This window comes from Balaenoptera ricei, chromosome 6 (genome assembly GCF_028023285.1).
Source record: "Balaenoptera ricei isolate mBalRic1 chromosome 6, mBalRic1.hap2, whole genome shotgun sequence".
Lineage (NCBI taxonomy): Eukaryota > Metazoa > Chordata > Mammalia > Artiodactyla > Balaenopteridae > Balaenoptera > Balaenoptera ricei.
The window spans coordinates 5,909,910-5,932,729 of NC_082644.1; the positions used below are offsets into that span (position 1 = coordinate 5,909,910).

Genomic DNA, 22,820 nt, shown 5'->3' on the forward strand with positions numbered 1-22,820 from the left:
AGAGACACGAGGACCCCATAGAAGTTGCCAGGTGTCCAGCTGACCTGACCGGCCAAGAGCGGACCCCCACGCTGAGATGTATCCCATCCCTCTTTTCTATGTGGCATGTAGGATCTAAGGGTAGATCACAGACAAGTATCAGAATTCTCCAGGTAACCACAGCTCACTGTTTCTCACTATGAAATGTGTGTGTGATGTCAGAGATATTTTCAGGCACTAAAAGGATTTAACAAGAGGAGAAAATCACAAGAAAAAAGTAAGCGGTGGAGTGGAGCTTAGCTGAGCCCGAGCTGGGCGGTGCTGGGGGTACAAACAGGACGCCAGGCATGTGTAACTACCAACATCCACTTCCCCTAGATTCCTCCCCATGCCCTGGTCAGAAAACTCCAAAGCTGTCATGAAAGGTTACCAGTCCTTCATTGGTGACCTTCCCTCCTCTCGGAAGTGAGGGAACCCAAATCTCGTATAATGGACAGCAGGCCTGCAGAGGGAAACACTATCTCCACCTTCCAGAGCTGTAAATAAAACGGCCTTTTGCTCCTGTGAGAAACACAGACCTCTGTCTTCCCCATCTGTTCACTATGTAAACATCCTTGAAAAGATAACCCAGAACAAATGGTAGAGGTTGCCTCATTCACAAAACATGCAGAAATGCAAAGGACCCCCGAAGAATGGTATCCAGTTCTCTCCTCCCATGATTGAGTGGAATCAGGGAGTCTCATGGGGAAAAAAACAAATCTCAAATCCTTTCCACAACATAAAAAAAAAAATTGGTAAAAAGTAGAAGTCACACATTTTAGCTGAAAGAGGGGAATATTTGGTATATCGTGGGTTTCAGGGTGATCATGTTTGTCTCATTCTAGCATGGTCTCAGAGTGAGCTTGTTGCATGGTGATGGTCTGCAAGATGGTTATGTCCAGCAGAACCAGATGGATGGGCCGGCCGTGAGGGTCAGACCACTTCCCAGACATCAGGGGATGCTTTTTTTTTTTTTTTTTCTCAACTGTATCATTGAATCAGGATCCACGTTAGGTTCTCTCCTTTGATATATTTCTTAAGTGTCTTTTAATCTTTAGGATTCTCTTTCCATTTCTTTTTTTCTTCTTCTCCTAATTTATTTGTTGAAGAAATCAAGCCATTCGCCCTGGAGAAATCGCTATAGTTTAGATTTTGTTGAGTATCTCCCAGATGTGCCATTTCACATATTCATCGATCCTTTATTTCCTATAAGTTGGTAGTTAGATCTATAGGCATGACCGAATTCAGATTCAGCACTTTGCCAAGAATGCTTTATAGGCAGTGATGTGTTCCCTCATCAGGAAGCACAGAACAGGTGATCTGGCTCCTTTTGTGATGTTAGCTTGATCCATTAGTTCATTAGGGGTTGTAAAGGGTGACATTCTATCTCTTCTTTTTTTTATATTAGCTGGAATATATGTTGTCTACTTATTTAAGTTTAGTGTCCCAGCTATTTCCCAAATGACTCAAGATGCTTTGTATATTAAAAGAATAGAAAATAAGACATTTGGAAACAGAACTCAGTTGAAATCATAAAAGAAGCAATTAGGTACAGTGTCAGCAATTCTAATACTTTCTTGGTTAAATTTTTTGTGCTCTAGAGATAATATGAAATGCTTATATTTGAATGCTATGAAAAGGGACATACTTAGTGTGGTCAACCAGGACGTAAAGAGATTGACAGCTTTCTGGAGTTAACTAGAGACATAAAATCTGTACATTTCTCCTGTATAAAGAATATAGAAAATGTCTCTACACTGCTAAGTAGACAGTTATCCTTAACACTGCCACTTGGGATTAAAATATACACATGGCCTGTGTCAAGTAGATTGAGAAGTGGAAGAATATCTTATAGTCTCTAATTGTGAAGTACTTCTTGTCACTGTGATAAGACCTCAGATTATCCGGAATACTTAAGAGTATATTCTTGTTGTAAAAGGATGAAGCAGGAAGGTTTAAGGTATGTATATTTCTGTATGTTTATAACACATTTCATTTCATCATCAGGTATCACCCACAATAACTAACATATATTCTATACGCTCTTAAGGCCATATTCTGCTACATTCTATCTACCAAAACCAGAGTATAAAAATCAAAGAAATTTCAGCTCTATAATGTGTATTTAGATATAGAAACGCATATCTCCAGATCAGTAGGGTCTCCTGCCCCTCTTGCTCTGTCCTTGAGATTAAATTAGGGGATTCAAAGGAGATAGAAGGAACTTGGCAACAATTCCAGCTGCTGAGCCCAGGGCAGCTGTTTGTCCAGCCTTTGGTGAGCCCACCACTCGGGATACCCTGGCCTTGCTCTGTAAAACTGATGGTCACTTAGATTCCCTGTCCCCTTGGGAACACTCTGCCAAAGGTAGACTAGAAAGCTGTCTAAACTCTGCTACTGTATTTTTCTGACATAATAAGCACAACTTATTGAACAGACCTAGATCGTTGATGAACTTAAAGTGTTTCAAGGTCATGATTTTGATATCAGTGACAGTCTTATAGACAGAGAGCTGCAGGAGATTAGACAGATGCTGTACTGACCAAAGATAAGACCCTGGCATTTGCCTTTTGACTAAACGTCTGATACATGTCAGCTTTATTTTGATTTGACTCTTGCTTTCCAAAGTGACATGCAGCCCAAAGAAACACCAAAAGACCGACAATTAGGATGCTTTTTAGGAAAAACGAAATACGTGATAGATAAGATCTATGCCATAAGTAAAACTTGACGAGAGAAATCACAGAATCGTAGAACTGGAAGGAATACTTAAGATCAACTCATCACGCTCCATAGGTGAGGAAAATTGAAGTGACTTAACCAGAGGCATAGGGCCAGTCAGTAATAGGTCTACAACTCATGTCCTTGGCTCTGGACTGAAAATCATTGAAGGTGACTTTTTAGTGCTTAGTTGCTACCCTAAATACTAAATATAGTGTCAGTTGGTGGCGCATAAGTGAAATCTCTAGAAAAAGAGGAAAAATACATTCAGAAAACTGCTACATTTAACGTTCACGGTAGCAAGACACCAAAATTTCACTTGAGTAAAACTCATCATTTCATTATTACCTCCCAGTGATACAAAAAACCTTGGGCAGAAATTGTCGTGTTTGAAATTATAGTAATTCTTCCAGGTCATCAGGGTACCACTCAGTGGATTTCAACAGTAATATACCCACCACTAGTCTAGGGCCACCAACCAAAAAACAAAGCTAATGGTTCTACAGATGTTTCCTAGTCAATAAAAAAATGTCTGCTTTAGGACTTCCCTGGTGGCCAGTGGTTAAGAATCCGCCTGCCAATGCAGGGAACACGGGTTCGAGCCCTGGTCTGGGAAGATCCCACATGCCGCGGAGCAACTAAGCCCGTGCACCACAACTACTGAGCCCACATGCCACAACTACTGAGCCTGCACTCTAGAGCCCGTGCTCTGCAACAAGAGAAGCCACCGCAATGAGAAGCCCGTGCACCACAACGAAGAGTAGCCCCTGCTAGCCGCAACTAGAGAAAGCCCACGCACAGCAACGAAGACCCAACACAGCCAAATTAAAGATGTAAATAAATTAATATAAATTTATTTAACAAAATGTCTCCTTTATAAAACTACCATACATTCTCGTTATTCTTTAAAATTAGATGAGTTCAAAAGGGATCTTCAAAGAGGCTGTACTTGAATTAAAATACAAAATCATGTTTAAAATCATTTGAATAATATTTTAGAAATGAATCTAAAAACTGTTCATACAAAAGAAATGCAAACTGTTTTTAATTTAAAGCCATCTCTACCATCCCCAGGAACTCCCTTGTATGAGAGCCTAAATTGCTAATCAGATGGATAATACCCATCCTCATTGTGAGTTATGGTTAATTAGATGTTACAACTGAACTACTAAGAGACAACGGACCCCTCCAAGGGGCAGTCAACTAGAACATTATTCGGAGGCAAAGCAACCTAATTATTACCGCAAAGTTCAAATTAGAGGAATTGATTTGAACACTTAATGGACTCACTTTGGGGTCAAACCTCTTGAGATCAGTGAATTCATACCGGACAGTCTTTTTAGTACATTAAAATGGGCTTTGATAAAAGAAAAATACACAGAACCAGAAAATGTACAGAGAGGGAAAGGCAACATGTAGAGACTCTCCCACCAAGTTCCAGAGAGTTTCCTATAAACTAGAAAGTGTGGAAGCATAAATCCCAAGTTGGGACAATCCCTAACGGGTGACCGGCAACCCCCTGCTTCTTGCTTTGGGACACGTGGGAGGTGAATCTCTTCTAGAAAGAAGCACTTTCTCGTACGCAGCTCCGGAGAATTAATCCTCCTCTCCCCCAGAAGAGACTCCTGTAGTGCTTAGGGGTCAGAGAGGAAAGCAGTGAATGTACTCGGATTGTCGAGATGGTACCCACAGTGGTACATTTGACAGACGAACCGTGAGGTTTAAAGAAAGAGTGAAGAACACTGTTTGGGTGGGTTTAGCAAATGTGCATGATCTATTTTCAGTCCCCTATGCCTGGGCCCACACTGTTTCCACAAGACGGTATGTCCTGTGGTCCAAACAACTGATTTACAAATAAACTTAAAGAGTGATTCTTGTTGGTATGTTGGTGACACAGAAGGATTTCAGTGACTGAATACATTACAGGAATGAGATTATAAAGTTTTCCTACACATTGATTACTGTGCAAAGTCCTAATAGAACACAGGCCTTTCACAACTGGTACCCACAGAGCCCTCGTATGGATCTCCGATCACCGATCACTTATAATGCCTTTGATAGCACACCTGGATGGCGGGCCTCCGCTTCATTTCCCTAACAAGACAGTAAGCTCCAGGCTCCCTCAGAGGCGGCACTGGGCTGTACCGCCCTTGGCAATCTTCCTTGGAGCTTGCACACAGTGGAGAGGGGAGGAGAGAGCCAAGGGGAGGGGGCACAGCACACCTGGCTCAAAGCAGAGAGGGACACGGGACAGACAGCCTCCTACGTGAGACTCTACCACACAACCATCAACTCATACCAGCTCGTTCATGGCTAGCCAAAACTGTTTCGCTTTAAATTGGCAATAAACGGAAGACGAAGAATTATCCAAAGCTCACCGAGAAATACAGAAGTCTATATTTTTCATCTTTCAGACTTAGCATTCTAAGGCATTCCTTCAGCTATTGAGAAAGGCTGTTTCTGGGACTTCCCTGGTGGTCCAGTGGTTAAGAATCCATCTTGCAAGGCAGGGGACGCCAGTTCGATCCCTGGTCGGGGAACTAAGATCCCACGTGCCACGGGGCAACTAAGTCCACACGCCACAACTACAGAGCCCATGCGCTCTGGAGCCCGTGAGCCACAACTAGAGAGAAGCCCACGCACCGCCACGACCCACACGCCACAATGAAAGATCCCACGGGCCGCAACTAAGACCCTATGCAGCCAGCCAATAAATAAATAAATAAATAAATATTAACAAAAAGAAGAAATGCTGTTTCTCTTCCTAAGTACAAGTGATTTACTGGGGTCTCCAATTATTGGCTTAATAAATGTTTACTGAATGAACACTGTCAGGTCTGTAGTCAAAAGCTTGACCCTCCTCCACCCTCTAAGAGGATAAAGATTCCCCCCGAGTCAGGTTTAGGGAGTTTGCAGCACCTACTCACATCCTTCATCATCACAGACTTCCCACCCAGGTCTGGCCGGACTCCAAATCCTGTAAACTTTGCACTCTAGAGTCTGATCTGCAGATCTCTGTTCATTACAGGAAAAACAAAATAGAGGGGGGGCATATTTTGATCTAAAATATTCTTGTGAAAGACCCCACCAGTATTCTTTTACAGTAAAAATTAGAATGTGAAATATTTTAACTGACCCATTGGTAAAACATATTTATAGGGCAGTCAAGAAAAATAAAGGAAATTGAGAATTTTTTAAGCACTTCACCAATAATCAGAAGCAATAAGAATAAGGATAAGGATTTCCCTGGAGGTCCAGTGGTTGGGACTCCACGCTTCCAATGCAGGGGTGCGGGTTCGGTCCCTGGTCGGGGAACTAAGGTACCGCATGCCATGTGGTGCACCAAAAAAAAAAAAAAAAAAAAGAATAAGGGTAAACCCTTGCATGCAGAGAAACTCCATTGCAGAGTAATTCTGACGTCTGTTAAATTGGAGAGCAGGAAAGAGATCATAAATCCTTCCATGAATCCCTATTGTTACAGATCATAGGAGGAGACAATAATAATACTGTCTTTGATTGCAAACATGCAGAGAAAGTTTGAAAGTGAAACCTACAGAACAAACAGCATGCTAAGATTCTGTTTCAATGAATATTAGACTATACTTGTTAGAAACTCCAGGAGAGCCCTCCTAATGTTTTATATGCGGGAGACTGAAAGCAGAGATGAGTATATATCCCACAGAAAGAAAGCCACCAAAACACACTTATTTGGCATAAAAAAAGAACTGAGAGATTCATGCATTTTATTACAGCCAGTAAGAAATGTTTTAGTCTGTAAGTAAGTTATCTGATTTGATTTTGTTCCCGCTCTTTGTTTTTAATTCGGCAAAGAAACATTTCCAAACTTTTGTTTTCTAATCTTAAAGACCTAAGTCCACAGTGATTATGTACCATCTCATCTGCCTATCCCTCTTCACATCTAATTTTAACAGCAAATCAGTCACTTTCCACTTCAAATCAGGAGCCAGGGGCTGAACTTGCGTGCCAGTTTGCTATTACCTCACGGGGGGAAAAATCTGTTTGGTTCCTGTTGATTTGAGAGGCATTTTTTTCTTTCCTGTGGTTTTACATGCAGTATTTTCAACACAGAGAACACTAGCAAAGCCTTGCCAGAAAGGGCCCTCTTGTTGGCAAGAGCCCATATGCTGGAACGTTCACCACCAGGGACCTGGGGCTGATGCCCACCTGGGTGTGGGCTGGTCAGGCTGCAGTCTGGTGGCCCCTGGTCCACGGAAACCACAAGGTGGGGTGCCAGCGGGTCAGTGTCCAAAGGGCGACGTTTGCATCTTATGGAGCATTCTGCAACGTGTAAGGTATAGAGACCTCTAGGCATGAAATCTTACTAGTCTTTCCCCTTGCGATGAAACGAGGAGAAGATGGGCTTCAGCTGGGCTTCACCGTTCACGCTCTCCACACACAGATGCCCGAAAGTAATTCTGCTACAACTAATGTGCTGTGTTCTTTCTGTACCCGTTCTTCTTCCTCCTTCCCAGAACACTTGAAGGAGAAGTTGGAAGAATACATGGCTCGGTTTTCCAAAGTGAGGATTGTTCGCACCAAGAAAAGGGAAGGGCTGATCCGGACCCGACTCCTGGGGGCGTCCGTGGCCAGAGGCGAGGTCCTTACGTTCCTGGACTCCCACTGCGAGGTCAACGTCAACTGGCTGCCCCCGCTCCTCAGTGAGTGACCCTCAGCCCCTGGGGCCTCCGGGGGAGGCGGGGGAGGGTGGCACGTGCTTCTATGTCATCCGCCATCGACAAAGGCTAGAGACCCCTTTTACGAGGTTTACAGTGGGAGCGGTGAATTCTATCTTAACTATTGCTGGGACGTACAGGTAACTAGAAAACCACATTGAAATGGACATTTTAGGTAATACCAACTGCAGTCTAACTTAAGGTTTGAAAAGGTTTGATTTCTTTATCTTAGACATTCACTGAGTAAAAACTAAAAGGAAAAAGTATTCATTATACTACCTGTAAGCACAGTATGATTAAAATACACACACACACACACACACACACACAGAGTTTAGCAAATATTATAGGATTGTTAAGAGATGAGAAAAGTATTCAGCCCCAGAATACAGTTAAAGTATAAGCGCACTGACATTTTCCCAGGATTTATAAGGCCATTCTCTTTTCCACTCCGGCACCAGCTTAGCTCCCTAAACATAGGACCCACCACCACGTTTACACACTATCCCTCAAACACTCAGAGCTGCCTTCCAGGTGATACATCTTAAATGATCACTAGAAGACTATCACTTGAACTGTTAGAAACACAAAAGTCCTGAAAACCATTCAAGCTCGAAAACCTGCATGAGGTTCAGTCCAAGCATCAGAATCTTTTAAATTTCACAATTAAGTCAGAGATAAACCCCGGTAGTAGCTAAGGAATACATTGTAAGGCTGAGGGGAAAAGTGTGTTTCTAAAAAGTTCTTGGCGCGCACGTATTGAGTTCCTTTCTGTTCTTCCACATTTCACTAAATCAACTTTTATTGTAAATATATCCCTGGCCTTGGAGCTAAAGCCAGTTGACAACCTCCTTCACAATAGCTGCCTCAGAAAGAATCATTTTCTATTGAGAACCGTGCAGGATTTCAGATAGAACCAGCAAAGCTCCATTAGTAAACGATGTGGGGGAAAAAATCAATTGAAACTGTGTTGCATTTGAAACAGGAAACGACCAGCAACTAAGGCTCCACCACATCTCAGAGCCATACTCTCCCCCGCAGACAATCGCCCAGACACCCTAATCAACGGGGATGTTTCCATGCTCCTAATGGCCAGAGATTCCTCTGAGCTTTTAATTAAAAGTACCTTGTCCAAGGACATAGCAATTTAGAGTTTCATCAGCAGCCATCAATTTCCCTTAAACGGAATTTGACCTATATGGTGTTGAATACTCAAGTCAGCACATGGCCTAATTTATTTATGAACCAAAGCAAGGCCTAAATGCCAATTATCAAGGCTCTGATTGTTCATATGCATCTAACAGGAAAAAAAAAAAAAGATAGGAAAAAAAAGGGAAAAGACAGAGAAGCCCACTTTTTCTCATTCCAGCATTTCATTTCCTGTAGGCCTGATGGGTAAGAAATGATTCGCGCTCAGGATCACTATCTTTTTTTATTTTCCTCTATCAGTGTCTTGACACATCCTCCAAAAGGGAAAAAAAAAAAAAAAAAAAAGGTGGAGTCACACAGTTTCTTGGTTCATTTTTCACCTTGGGATTTTACCTGAATTTCAATTTCCCATTAAGAGTCTGTTTGTTTGATCCCTGGAAATTGAAATGTAGGCACAAGCCTTAGATGAAAAATTAGTCATGCTGCTTTCACCCCGAGCTGGTGCTGCTGGATGAGAGCTGAGAGGAAATTTGAAGGGAAAGTTGACAGTTAATTTAACAGACTCATTCTCTTCGGGTCACCTTGGGACTCCTTGTTGGTCAAGGAACTTGTAAATCAACCTGATTCTGAATTTGCCTGAAGAAAGTCAGTGAAACCTTAATACTCAAATACCTGCAGAGGTGATAGAAGAAATATTTTGGACACAGTAATGATGGTCTCCTCTGTCAAAGGCATCTATGGGGGAACGCCACTTAGATAAAGATTAAAGCCCACTGCAAGGCTTGCCCAGGTGAAAACGATGCCCACAGAGCCCTTGGTGGGATTAACTTAGAGTGAATGAATGAATGAAAGAGAAAGAAAGAAAAAGAGAGGGAAGGAAGGAAGGAAGGAAGGAAGGAAGAGAGAGATAGGGAGAAAGAAAGAAAGAAAGAAAGGAAGGAAGGAAGGAAGGAAGGAAGAAAGAAAAAGAAAGAAAGAAGGAAAGGGAAAAAAAAAAGAAAGGGAGAGAGAAAGGTAGATCTGGGGGAAAATCTTCCATAGGATTCTGTGGTTTCCATACCCTGCCTTATCAGTGTCATCAGAATAATGATGCTGAAATAGCCAAACCTCATTATATCTAAATTATGTCTTTTCTTTTTTAAAGATACTTAAATGTATTTTATTCCACACGCCACATCCAAAGGTCTTCCAAAGAACCAGAAAGCAGATGTTTGCACTTAAAAGTTCTGCCTGTCTGACACTATTAGTTTGTTGTAGTAAATACTGAAGAAATGCACATTGTTGGGAAGACAACACTTCACATGTAGCTGTTCCAGGTCAGCCAAAGTACCTGTACATGCCCTTCCCAGCACTGGCTGTTCAGGTCTCACATAATAACATCTACAAGGGAGGAGCTGGAGCTGTAACTGGAAAATAAGTCTCCTTTCTGCCTCAGAGAAGCACCATGGCCAACTGGAAAGACCCCAGACTTTAGCACAGGACCATTAAGCAGGGATTGCATCCTAATTCTTGCCCTCAAAAGATGAGCGACCTTGGACAAGTCATTTAACTTCTCTGAGCTCAGTTTCTCATATGTAAACTAGGAATGATAATAAGAACCACCTCTCTGGGTTGCTAGGAGTGTTAGGAACAGCATGAGTATACTTAGTAGTTGCTCAAGAATTGAACAGTAGCAGGAATAGTAGCGGTAGTATCAGGCCATCTAATATATTTGCAGATATGATGAGAGAAGATAAAAATGTATAGCTTTGATAAACAGAGTCTATATTAAAGAACAGTAGCAAAATAGGACTTGGCAAAATCTCTGGTAAGCCTGAGGGCAAAGAATTCTGTGTATAATCTGCCAGCATTTGGGGCGGTGGAGCGACAGCCATCATGGCCATTGTAAGATTAGATACTAAAAAAAAAAAAACCATGCAGTTAAATATTTACATTTTGGAACCTCCAGAAAGCAGGCCAGTATTTTCTCAGCAGGCTCCAGCTGTATGCTTGAAGGAACACAAGGGCTGTTTATACTCCACGCATGTTGGGTGCACTGTAAAATGACAGATTGGGGACAGGTCAGAGCAAAACTGCGACAGAGGGAGAGCTAAATGCTCTTCTCCAGGTATCTCTGGGACATCACTGTCTTCGAGGAAGATGCCACAACACTAATTGCCCCTCATCACTGTTGCATCACGTTAAGCCCAGTATTCAGACAGAGATTCTGCAAAGTGCTCTGAAGGCAACAGGGAACCAGGCTGCGAGCGCGACGCGTTAGGAAGGGCTTCTCTTGGCAGAGAAATGAGAGATGACCTGGGCAGGCGTGTCATCTCCTATTCCGTGCTTTCATTTTTCAGACCAAATTGCACTCAACCACAAAACCATCGTGTGCCCCATGATCGATGTCATCGACCACAATCACTTTGGGTACGAGGCCCAGGCCGGGGACGCCATGCGCGGCGCCTTTGACTGGGAAATGTACTACAAGAGGATCCCCATCCCTCCAGAGCTGCAGAGGGCGGATCCCAGCGACCCTTTTGAGTGAGTAGCAGCCGAGGGAGGGTCCAAGGCGGAGAAGGGGCAGATAACTCAGGCGTGTGTCAGCTGGAGACCCAGCTCTAATGAAATGGAATAAAACGGGTGGCAAAAGTATGCAAAACACTGGCGAAAGGTCAGACCTACAAGTTGTGTAAAATCACAAGCTGTGCTGAGTACATTCTTGAACTTTCTGAGCGTGAGAGGGCGTGTGCGGTATGAGAATCGGTAAAGACAGAGTTCACAGCAAACGCACGGAAAAGGGATGCAGTCCCTTTCAGCCATTCTCTTAGAGGTTCTTTCCTCATTTTCAGTTCCCTCTGTTCTTTCTGCTTTTCCCTAAAGGATTATTTAAATTAACTATTTTACTTTTCTTTGTTAGGGAATGATATAAAATATGAACCAGTATTTAGGCCTAGGTTCCATGCCCTGCTGGGAATTGCTTCTTTATAAAGGAGGGCCATGTTTCGGATAGCAGCTGCTCCCAGAACTTAAACTTGGGGAATTCAATCAAATGATAGATCCAGAGTATATGATCTTTGATAATATTGCCCCCAGTTTAGTTCTATACAGATATAAGTTTACAGTAATCTATTGATTTCTACAAAGCTAAATTCTTGTTTTCCAATGTGGACATGAGAACTGTCTATGTCAAGAAAAAGAAAAAAATATGGCTCAGCTTGACAAACTGTTAGGACCATTAATGGTTAATGGTGAACTTTTTCCAGAAGTTACCCAGAGATTGCCCAAGGCATGCTATTATCTATTCCTCATACGTCACCCTTCTGATATCCTTAAAACCTTTATAATTTTAAAACTATTATATTTTTTCTTAATACAAAAAAATTGTCTAGATCAAAGCTTTGCACACTCTCTAAGATTCTATTTAACATGCGTTAAAATCAATACTGTCTTTTTCTAATATTTTATTTTTTTATTGATGTATAGTTGCTGTACAATATATGTTACAGGTGTACAATATAGTGATTCACAATTTTTAAGGATTATACTTCATTTATAGTTACTATAAAATATTGGCTAGATTCCCTGTGTTGTACAATATATCCTTGTAGCTCATTTTATACCTAATAGTTTATACCTCTTAATCCCCTACTCCTCTATTGCCCCTCCCTCCTTCCCTGTCCCCACTGGTAACCACTAGTTTGTTCTCTATACCTGAGAGTCTGTTTCTTTTTTGTTATAGTCACCAGTTTGTTGTATTTTTTAGGTTCCACATATAAGTGATATCGTACAGTATTTGTCATTCTCTGTCTGACTTATTTCACTTAGCATAACATCCTCCAAGTTCATCCCTGTTGCTGCAAATGGCAAGATTTCATTCTTTTATATGGTTGAGTAGTATTCCATTGTATATATATACCATGGATGTATCTTCTTTGTCCATTCATCTATGGAAGATATTGCTTCCATATCTTGGCTATTATAAATAATGCTGCTGTGAACATTGGGGTGCATGGATCTTTTCAAATTAGTGTTTTGGGGGGGTTTTTTGGATATATACCCAGGAGTGGAATTGCCAGGTCATATGGTATTTCTATGTTTAATTTTTTGAGAAACCTCCATGCTGTTTTCCACAGTGGCCGTGCCAATTTACATTCCCACTGACAGTGTATGAGGGTTTCCTTTTCTCCACATCCTCGCCAACATTTGTTATTTGTGGTCTTTTTTAATGATGGCCATTCTGACAGGTGTGAGATGATATCTCATTGTGGTTTTGATTTGCATTTCCCTGGTAATTAGTGATATTGAACATCTTTTCATATGCCTCTTGGCCACCTGCATGTCCTCTGTGAAGAAATGTTTATTCAGGTCTTCTGCCCATTTTTTTAATCGGATTGTTTGCTTTTTTGATGTTGATTTGTATGATTCTCTAATGCCATATACAAAAATAAACTCAGAATGGATTAAAGACCTAAATGTAAGACCAGATACTATAAAACTCCTAGAGGAAAACATAGGCAGAACACCCTTTGATATAAATCACAGTAGTATTTCTTTGGATCCATCTCCTAAAGCAAAGGAAATAAAAGCAAAAATAAACCACTGGGACCTAATTAAACTTAAAAGCTTTTGCACAGCAAAGGAAACCATCAACAAAACGAAGAGACAACCTACAGAATGGGAGAAAATATTTGCAAATGATATGACCAATAAGGGGTTAATATCCAAAATATATAAACAGGTCATACAATTGAACATCAAAAAAAATCAATACTGTCTATTCATTAATAACATGGGCTATAAAAGTTTACAGTAGAGAAACTCCCAAGTGCAAAAATTACTTCAGTGACTCACTTTAAATTACAGTAAACATTTGATAAACATCAGGAAAATGTTTCTTCCAATTCTATTCTCTAAGAAGATAAACTCTTGGGAAAGCAAAGGGGATTTCAAAAGACATTAGCCTGATAAAAACGAAGAGAAATCATTTCTTTTGTAATAAGAAGCGCACTCATTAAGTATCCAGAATTTCTGAAAGAGGCCTCTTCAGACGCGTAAATTGCTGGAGAGTTTGAGAAGAAATAATGAAGCCCATTGTTACTCTTCCAAATACTTCAGCCAAGATTTAAAGGAGATTGAAAACCACCAGGGAAGTTTTTTAGTAATCCAAGGGAAGGAGTTTCTCGTAAGCATTTGATGTGGGCCCAGCTGAGAGATGATCTTTAGACATCTCCAAAGGTAACCATCTGAAAGTCTTGGCAAAGGGGCTTAGGGTGGGATTTAAAGCCAGGCGGGTGTGGGAGAGGATACAGAAGGACCCTAAACATGGTGGAACTGTTATTAGATGGCAGCTGATGGTAGAATAGCCATGGTCCAGTTGCTACTATTCAAGTTTGCCATGTTGAAGAGCAAGGATTCATCCATGATAACTTTTCCAATAAGTACTGTAATCGTGACTGGATTATAACGACCTTCTACTTTACTTCCACTGTAACAGTGGGGCCCCTGCTTTCTGCAGATGTGGGACCAAAATGCTACCAAAGGAATTTCAAATGATGAAAATTCCAAAAATATTCTCAGTCCCTGCACTGACAGTTGAAATTTTTGTCAGGCAGACCCCAGCTATGGCTATCAGAGTATCAGGCACCTTGCTTAACCCCAGAGCTGGCAGAGTTGCTCATTTTCAGAATTAAATTACCTCTTGTTCCTCTCACCTACTTAGGTGGTTGCCATCCTGTCAACAATGGCATTCTGTCCAATACGACTGCCTTTCTGCTGTAAGTCCCTTTGATTCCTAGGAAGGCGGACACTTTAGCCTTTTGTAATAAATGTAACTTGCAGGAGGTGTCCACTTTGATCTTCGAAACTGCATTTGCCTTCCTGATAATAAAAGAATGCTTAGTTACCCAAGCGGCTCTGAGCAGTGTGTCAGCAATTCCATTATCTCGGCGGCCACCCGAATGTACGCATAAACAGACACACTTTCAGCGAAAACTTGCTTCTCTAGATGTAAAGCTTTAAGATACACAGAATGAACGTGGTCTATCTATACATCTCTCAAGCCTGTCATGTTTTTCACTGGTGGCTATGAGGATTTCCTCGGGGGTGGGGTGGTAGGGGGAGAGTAGGCAGAAAAGTCAGGAAGAAAGGAACTACAGAGTAACATGGAAATGTATTGCAAATTCCAGGACCTTTCGGACAATATATATGCAAAGACTGTCTTTGTGTAGCAAGTTGATCAAATGTCCTGAATGACAAGACCTGAATTCTCCCATTGATTCTACCATTGTTGGAGCTTTCTCCAACTAGTGACTGCAGTAGTGTTTTTCAACCTGGAAATCCTGTGAAATTAGAGGGACATGAACAGTATTTAACAATTAAGGAATTGAATTGAAAATTTCAGAGTACTGTACGGGTACGTAAGTATAGCTATTCTTTCTCAGATATTTGATTTCAGTTATAATGCATATATGATCCCGGGTCATGATATAAATGGTGTTTCTTAATATAGGTTACACAGTCAGAAGAGTTCAAAATCTATCAACTTCCTAAACTGGGAATCAAAACCTTCATCAACCTGACTAGGAAGGAAAAGAAAAACTCATAGATAACTTTGACCTCTAAGGAAAAAAATTACTTATATTTGCAAAGAGATCTAGTTTTCAGACAAACCACTCCTAGAATATGAGAGACAATGAAGTATTCACAGTTCAGATTATCTGGCAGTCACAATTCTGATTAGATTGGATATATTTGGTAAATATTTTTGTCTTTTGAAAAAAAAATGAACTATTCTCCTTTACTGGTAGCTTATATCATGGCATAATGCTCTTAGGAAATTCTTGGTATTCATGGCTTTTAGCAGGTTTCCTTATTCCTGGTTTATTTCTAGTGCAGGGCACTTGGGAATTGAAATCTTTTCTGTGTGACAAAACATAATATGCTCCTTTAGTCATGATGAGAAAGGGGAAGATATTCATTTGCTTTCTGACCACTAACTTATTTCTTCAACCTTATCTCGGCATCTGAAAGTTTAGAGAGAACCAGAAGGAATTATCTTATCCAGCTTCCCTTTAATGCAAGCAACCCCTAGACAGCATCCAACACAGATGACCAGCCTCATCTTCTTTTTTTTTTTTTAAGTGAAGTAGAGTTGATTTGCAGTGTTGTGCTAACTTCTGCTGTACAGCTAAGTGACTCAGTTCTACACATATATACCTTCTTTTTTTATATTCTTTTCCATTATGGTTTACCCCCAGGAGATTGGATATAGTTCCCTGTGCTATACAGTAGAACCTTGTGGTTTATCCATTCTAAATGTAACAGTATGAATCTACTAATTCCAAACTGCCAGCCCATCCCTCTCCCACCCACCCACCCACCCATCCCCTCCCCCTTGGCAACTATGAGTCTGCTCTCTATGTCTGTGAGTCTGTTTCTGTTTTGTAGACAGGTTCATTTGTGCCATATTTTAGATTCCACATATACGTGATATCCTATGGTATTTGTCTTCCTCTGTCTGGCTTACTTCACTTAGTATGATGATCTCTAGTTGCATCCAAGTTGGACCACCTTCCTCTTGAACTCATCAGGGAAGTAATATTTGCTACCTCAAAACACTGTCCCTTCCACTAGACTGGTTGACAGGAACATTTTCCTGTGGATTAAGAAAATTCTACCTCCCTCATCCCAAATTGTCCCACTTGAAACACAAGGAATGTCTAATTCCTCTTCAGTGACAGAGCTGTTAAAAATCTTTGGAAACAGCTACCATGCCTGGCCCTCCCAAGGCAGAAAAAAGAAACTTGTTTCTTCTCCATGCTAAATATCTCCAGTTCTATCCTCATAACCTCCAGGTCCTCCAGAATCCTTGGAAGTTCATGCTGATTGATGGAAATGCTCGATTTCTGTAAATTCACATGACTGCTGCAGTTTCATCCACACTTCTCCAACTTGTTCACAAGGATAATGTGAAATATGCCACCCAACATGTCAGGTACTCAGGCCCTAATATATGAGTCTGTCAACCTTAAAAATAAAGTTAATTTCTGGAGAATTTGCACTGGTTTCTAGAGATCATGCTTCCTTGTGCTAAGTACTCACAGTCAGTTCAGCAGTTTATTCAATTTTGCAATTTTGCTGTGTATTTCAGAATCTGCCTCTATTCTGTCTTTCAGCTGTGGAGAGATTACTTTTATTCTGCCAGTCTTCTGCAAATAGATCTCCAACAATTCCCCAAAGGCTTCTAAAACATAGAGTTTTAATCATCATGGATGAAATTCTTGTACACCATCATTAACCAGGACTGAGATTCTCTATTTTCCACTTTTATATACATCAATCTCCAAAATTTTAAAAATAAAGGTATCTGCACTTGGAGGTGAAAAGGCCTCATAGGATACAAATGTCCATTTATTCTCTCAGACACCCCTATGTCCATGGACACATCAGTTTGAATTCAGTGCTTTCTCTACCAGTTACCTAGCCTAGAAATATCTCAGGGCATGGATAGCAACGGCCATGACCCTTTGGCAGGCATCTCAAGGTTGGAACTTCAAATACTGAAGATCTCCTGAGATGTAAGCACCAAATGTAGATTCTTTTGGGCTGGTTCTGCAGTCTAGCACTGTGAAGCTAAGCCCATGTTGAAAGGGATAAGATTCTCCCTGTCCGTTACGGAGAGCTGTATCCCTGTGACATGAAAGTAAGATGCCTTCTAAAAAGATTTACTGACAGGGTCTTCCTTTATTCTTCCAAGGGACAGAGTGCAGATCCCCAGAAACTTGCTAACTATCTTTCCTATACAGGAGTGTCGTAAAGTATGGATGCCAACACCATGTGAACGGCAGTAACCCTCGGGTAACAAATACAATGTTGTGCTAAATTTTAGAATTGAATCAGAAAAAAATGTGCCAATAAGCATAAGTTTATCAAGCTAGAAGAAACCTTAAAGACAATTCCACCTCTCATTTATTTATTTTTTTAATTGAAGTATAGCTGCTGTACAGTACTGTATAATTTACAGGCATACAATATAGTGATTCACAATTTTTAAAGGTTATACTCCAATGACAGTTATTATAAAATACTGGCTAGATTCCCTGTGCTACACAATATATCCTTGTAGCTTATTTTATACCTAATAGTTTGTACCTCCTAATCCCTTATCCCCATATTGCCCATCTCCTCTCTTCCCACTGGTAAGCACTAGTCACTCTATATCTGTGGTCTGCTTCTTTTTTGTTATATTCACTAGTTTGTTGTAGTTTTTAGATTCCACATATAGGTGATATCATACAGTATTTGTCTTCCTGTGTCTGACTTATCTCACTTAGCCTAACATCCTCCATGTTCATCCATGTTGCTACAAATGGCAAAATTCCATCTTTTTCATAGCTGAGTAGTATTCCACTGTGTATATGTACCACATCTTCTTTATCCGTTCATCTGTTGATGGACACTTAGGTTGCTTCCATGTCTTGGCGACTGTAAATAATGCTGTTATGAACATTGGGATGCATGTATCTTTTTGAATTAGTGTCTTTGTTTTTTTCAGATATATACTCAGGAGTGGAATTGCTGGGTCATATGGTAGTTCTATTTTTACTTTTTGGAGAAATGTCCATACTGTTTTCCACAGTGGCCACATCAATGTACATTTCCCCCAACAGTGTATGAGGGTTCCCTTTTCTTCACATCCTCACTGACACTTGTAAACTCAAAATGGATTAAAGACCTAAATGTAAGACTGGATATTATAAAACTCCTAGAGGAAAACATAGGCTGAACACCCTTTGATATAAATCGCAACAATATTTCTTTGGATCCATCTCCAAAAGCAAAGGAAATAAAATAAAAAATAAACAAATGGGACCTAATTAAACTTAAAAGCTTTTTGCACAGCAAAGGAAACCATCAACAAAACCAAAAGACAACCTACTGAATGAGAGAAAATATTTGCAATATGACTGATAAGGGATTAATATCCAACATATATAAACAGCTCATACAACTCAATACAAAAACAAACCACCTGATTAAAATATGGGCAGAAGAACTAAATAGACATTTTTCCAAAGAAGACATACAGATGGCCATCAAGCATATGAAAAGTGCTCAACATCGTTAATCAATCATCATGGAAATGCAAATCCAAACCACAGTGAGATATCATCACATACCTGTCAGAATGGCTATCATCAAAAAGAACACCTCTTGTTTTTATAGAAGAAGAAATCTAAACTAGAGTCTATGTGACTTATCCAGTGTCACAACTGATAAGCTTAACAGCTACTGCTAGAATCTGGGCTTGCTGACTTCCCATTCTGTGCTGCATTCTTTCATCCACACCACGGTGGCGGGGAGAAAATTTAGAGTTGTTAGATGCCTATTACTATGTGTCAGGTGCTGGGGAGGAAATCTCCATATATCGCGAATTCACTTAATCCTTATCTCAAGTCTATGAAATAAATAATACCATCTGCGTTTTTACAAACGAGGTAATTCAGGCTCAAGAGGTAACTTTCTAAAGTTTATGTAAGAAACTGGAATAAGGACCCAGATGTAAGGATCCGTACTATTCCATGGAAATTTCCACCTCCCTCTCTGCTCAGAGAAGAAACATTCTGTAGTGCTTCAGGGATAATCAAACAGAAGAAAACATTTTCGGAGAAAACAGTGACTTCTTCTTCAAACAGCAGTGCATGCAGGTAAATGACCACCACAAAACTGAAAGCATCACTGGCCATCACCAATCCTCTCACAAGTCTTTTCTCCAGATGTGTTCGACACACTGAGTTAAACAAAATCCTGCCAGGTCACCTCAACCAGATGGATTGTGGCTACACAAGGCTGCCCAGTGGAGGGATGTGAGCAGGGCTGAGAGCTGGCCGGCCCTTTGCTCGGAAGGCCAGGGGCCCACCCTTGGGCTGCCCAGCGGAGAGCAAGAGGGGATCGTTCTCCTTGGTGGGCACTGGAGCTTTGTCTTATTAATGCAGAGCAGAGAACAACAGACTTCGGTCAAGTCACTCGCTGCCCAGAATGAACAACTAGCTTTAGTCAGCACCTTATTGATTGCATTGTTTGACATTCAAAATTGTAACATCCCACTTGGGTAAATTCCCGGTGGGGACTGAGCTGTACCTTAACTTACTTAGAATTTGACAGTAAAGATACTCACTTTTACTCTTTTCACATGAGTTTTGACCCAATATTGCCCATCCTGAATTTAAGCAAGATTAGTAAGGAATAGGCTCCCCACGGGGAAAAGGAGACTGGACGGGTCTCTCCAGGCATTGTTCACCATCTCCTTTTTTCTCAGCCCAGCCCCTGTTGGGTTACCTGTAAACCCTGGAATATCCATTTGGTAGGTGGGAGAATTTTATTCATATTCTACTTCTCAGGCTAAGTCAATATACCTCACAGGTTTTGCGGTGACCTTCAAGCAATTGCTTCCAAACTTTGCCCCCTTTTCCCTCAAAAACCCAAAATGATGCAAACAAACTACCACAGTATTAGCTGCCTCAACCTCAATCTTCAAACACATAATTCTCTGTGATTAAGGTTTCGAAACCGTTCTCTCAAACTTTGGAGGGGATTAGGTTAGAAAGCAACACGGATGGACCCAGAGATTGTCATACTGAGTGAAGTAAGTCAGACAGAGAGAGACAAATATCATAGGATATCACTTCTATGTGGAATCTGAAAAACTGGTACAAATGAACTTGTTTACAAAACAGAAATAGAGTCACAGATGTAGGAAACAAACTTATGGTTACTAAAGAGGGAAGGGGGGGAGGGACAAATTGGAATTGATATATACACACTACTCTATATAAAATAGATAACGAATAAGGACCTACTGTATGGCACAGGGAACGCTACTCAGTACTCTGTAATGACCTATATGGGAAAAGAATCTAAAAAAGAATAGATACATGTACATGTATAACTGAATCACTCTGCTGTACACCTGAAACTAACACAACATTGTAAATCAACTATATTCCATTAAAAATTTTTAAAAAAAGAAAATACATTCATCAATTTAGCCTAGCGATGAGTTCCAGGAGAGTGAAATAGGACTCCAGCTCTCCAAAACCTCAACCACAGTTCTTGCATGACCTTTGAATGATTCCACAAGTCCTTCCATTAATCTGACCAAATAACCTGTTTCATTAAGCCCATGTAGTATGTAACGTAAAATCTAACATTTGTAAAGCACTTCTCTACATTAACTAATTGACTCCTTGTAATAATCCTTTGGTGTAGGTAAAGGAGCTATTGTTATTTTTCCAGTTTTGCAAATAAAGTGAGAACCAGAGAAATTAACTAACTACTAAGAGGCAAAACCAGGACTCAAATCAATGTCTTCATTCATTCAGATTTCAAATCTTAGAGTTAATCAATAATCTCACAGGCGTCAAATCAATGCCTTCTTTCATTCATTCGGACTTCAACTCCTAGGGTCAATCGATACTTTTCGTTTCCTCCCCCTTGAAGAGACACTTTGGCACCCATGAAGTGCAGTGGTTTTATCAGTGAAGGTTTCCTGGCAACTCTGTAAGGAGAGCAGGAGAGGGGAAAGATTGCCTTCCTCCCCACACTGTGTCTTATCTGCAGACCAACCGGAGCTGGTAGGTTGAAAATGTCAGCTTTCAGTTTCTTCCTAATGAAGGGAAATGTCAACAGTGACAGCTTCTGGTCTGTTTATAACAAGACCTAATTCAATATTTGACAATCGCAAAAGGACAAAATGTTTAAGGAAAAATACTGTCAAGTTTCTAAGTGTTGTCCTACTCTACAGAGGGTGAGAATCAAGGAACAGAAATGTCTCAGGGTCTTAAAAACTAATCAAAATATTGAATAAAATCAATCTCCCTCGAAAGCCCAGAATGAAACCCCACGGAAGAGTTTTTTTTAATGTCAAGTTAAAGGCTGTAACATGGGCAGAGGTATTAGAAAGCAAAATTGTTAATGATCCGTCTGTCCCCATGAACATCCCTCCCCATTGCTCCCTCTCTGGCCTCTTTGGCTATCCCAGTCCTAGGTCTCGGGGAGAATCGCCATCTGATAAACAATTCACACCAAGGGCTTGTGGTAAGCCTTTTCCCTGGTCAGGACTTCTTTCTCCCTCTCCAGGGGGGAGTGATCTTTACCCCAGCAAGATGCTTCCTATGAATTTCTCCTTTTTCCAGCATCCAGGATAACATTAACAAAATTAATTCCTGAATTAACAGTCACTGCCTTTATTCTACCTGTGCTGCCCTGCTCTTCTTTCCTTTGTCCTGCTCTCTGGAGGTCTCTGGGTTCCTGAGGTGGCTGCGGCTTTGATGCCCTCTTTCTGATTTCTGACCACGAGCTGGACTTTTAAACCTGTTTCTGCCACCACTCCCTTTAGGGTCACTCAATCACAGGAGAGCTGGTAGACCATGCTATTCTGAAAGGAGATGAGACCTATTCCTGCAGGCTGAGATAGGTTCTTGTCTCTGTTCGCCAGTCACTCAGGACTGCGGTCCCAGTGGAACTCAGAAACACCCTCGCCGTGACTTTTGTCCTACGGAGCCCCCGTCCTTGTTTCTTCGGTACAGCAAGTCCCCTACATACGAACAAGTTCCATTCCAAGAGCACGTTCTTAAGTCCAATTTGTTCATAAGTCCAACCAAGTTAGCCTAGGTACCCAACTAACAGAATCGGCTGTATAGTACTGTACTGTACTAGGTTTATAATACTTTTCACACAAATAATACATAAAAAACATCTTTTTGCCTCGCTCTGCTCTCTCAATTATCTTCAGTTTTGTTTCCATCATTATCTCTTGGTGCTTCTTAGCAGTACCAGTTATCTCACCACTGCTTTAAAGATACTGTACTACTGTACTCTATAGAGTACTGTAAAGTACACAAAAGCACAACCAGTTGTAGAGGATGCATGCACATGACAGTGTACACCAGACACGTAAACTAACTTCTGTATTTGGACACGCGAGCGCACGTTCGCATCTTTGAAAGTTCGCAGCTTGAAGGGTCGTAGGTAGGGGACTTGCTGTAATATCTCCTCTTGAACCTGGGACTCTCACTCTCATTCCTGGTCTTGCAGGTTAGTTAGCTCCTCCATAGCCAGGCTGCATACTGAATTCTGCACCTCAGTCTCCTCTGGGCAGAATCAGCCAGTCACCTCTCCACCGCCAGGGCCATCCAGTACTTACCGATAAACCTGCACCACTTAAGACTTAGCAATGGCTTCTGACATACTGAAGAA

The 22,820-nt window shown here is 41.0% G+C and overlaps 1 protein-coding gene across 5 annotated transcripts in view; it reads left to right on the plus strand.

Moving 5' to 3' along the window:
- Positions 1–22,820, plus strand: part of GALNTL6 (polypeptide N-acetylgalactosaminyltransferase like 6) — a 1,732,831-nt gene that overhangs the window by 1,528,510 nt on the left and 181,501 nt on the right. For all 5 annotated transcript variants that reach the window (XM_059926764.1, XM_059926766.1, XM_059926762.1 and 2 more), the window contains exons 5-6: positions 7,233–7,418; positions 10,922–11,105. In XM_059926764.1, the coding sequence (XP_059782747.1) occupies positions 7,233–7,418; positions 10,922–11,105 (370 nt within the window). The remainder of the gene's footprint in view (positions 1–7,232; positions 7,419–10,921; positions 11,106–22,820) is intronic.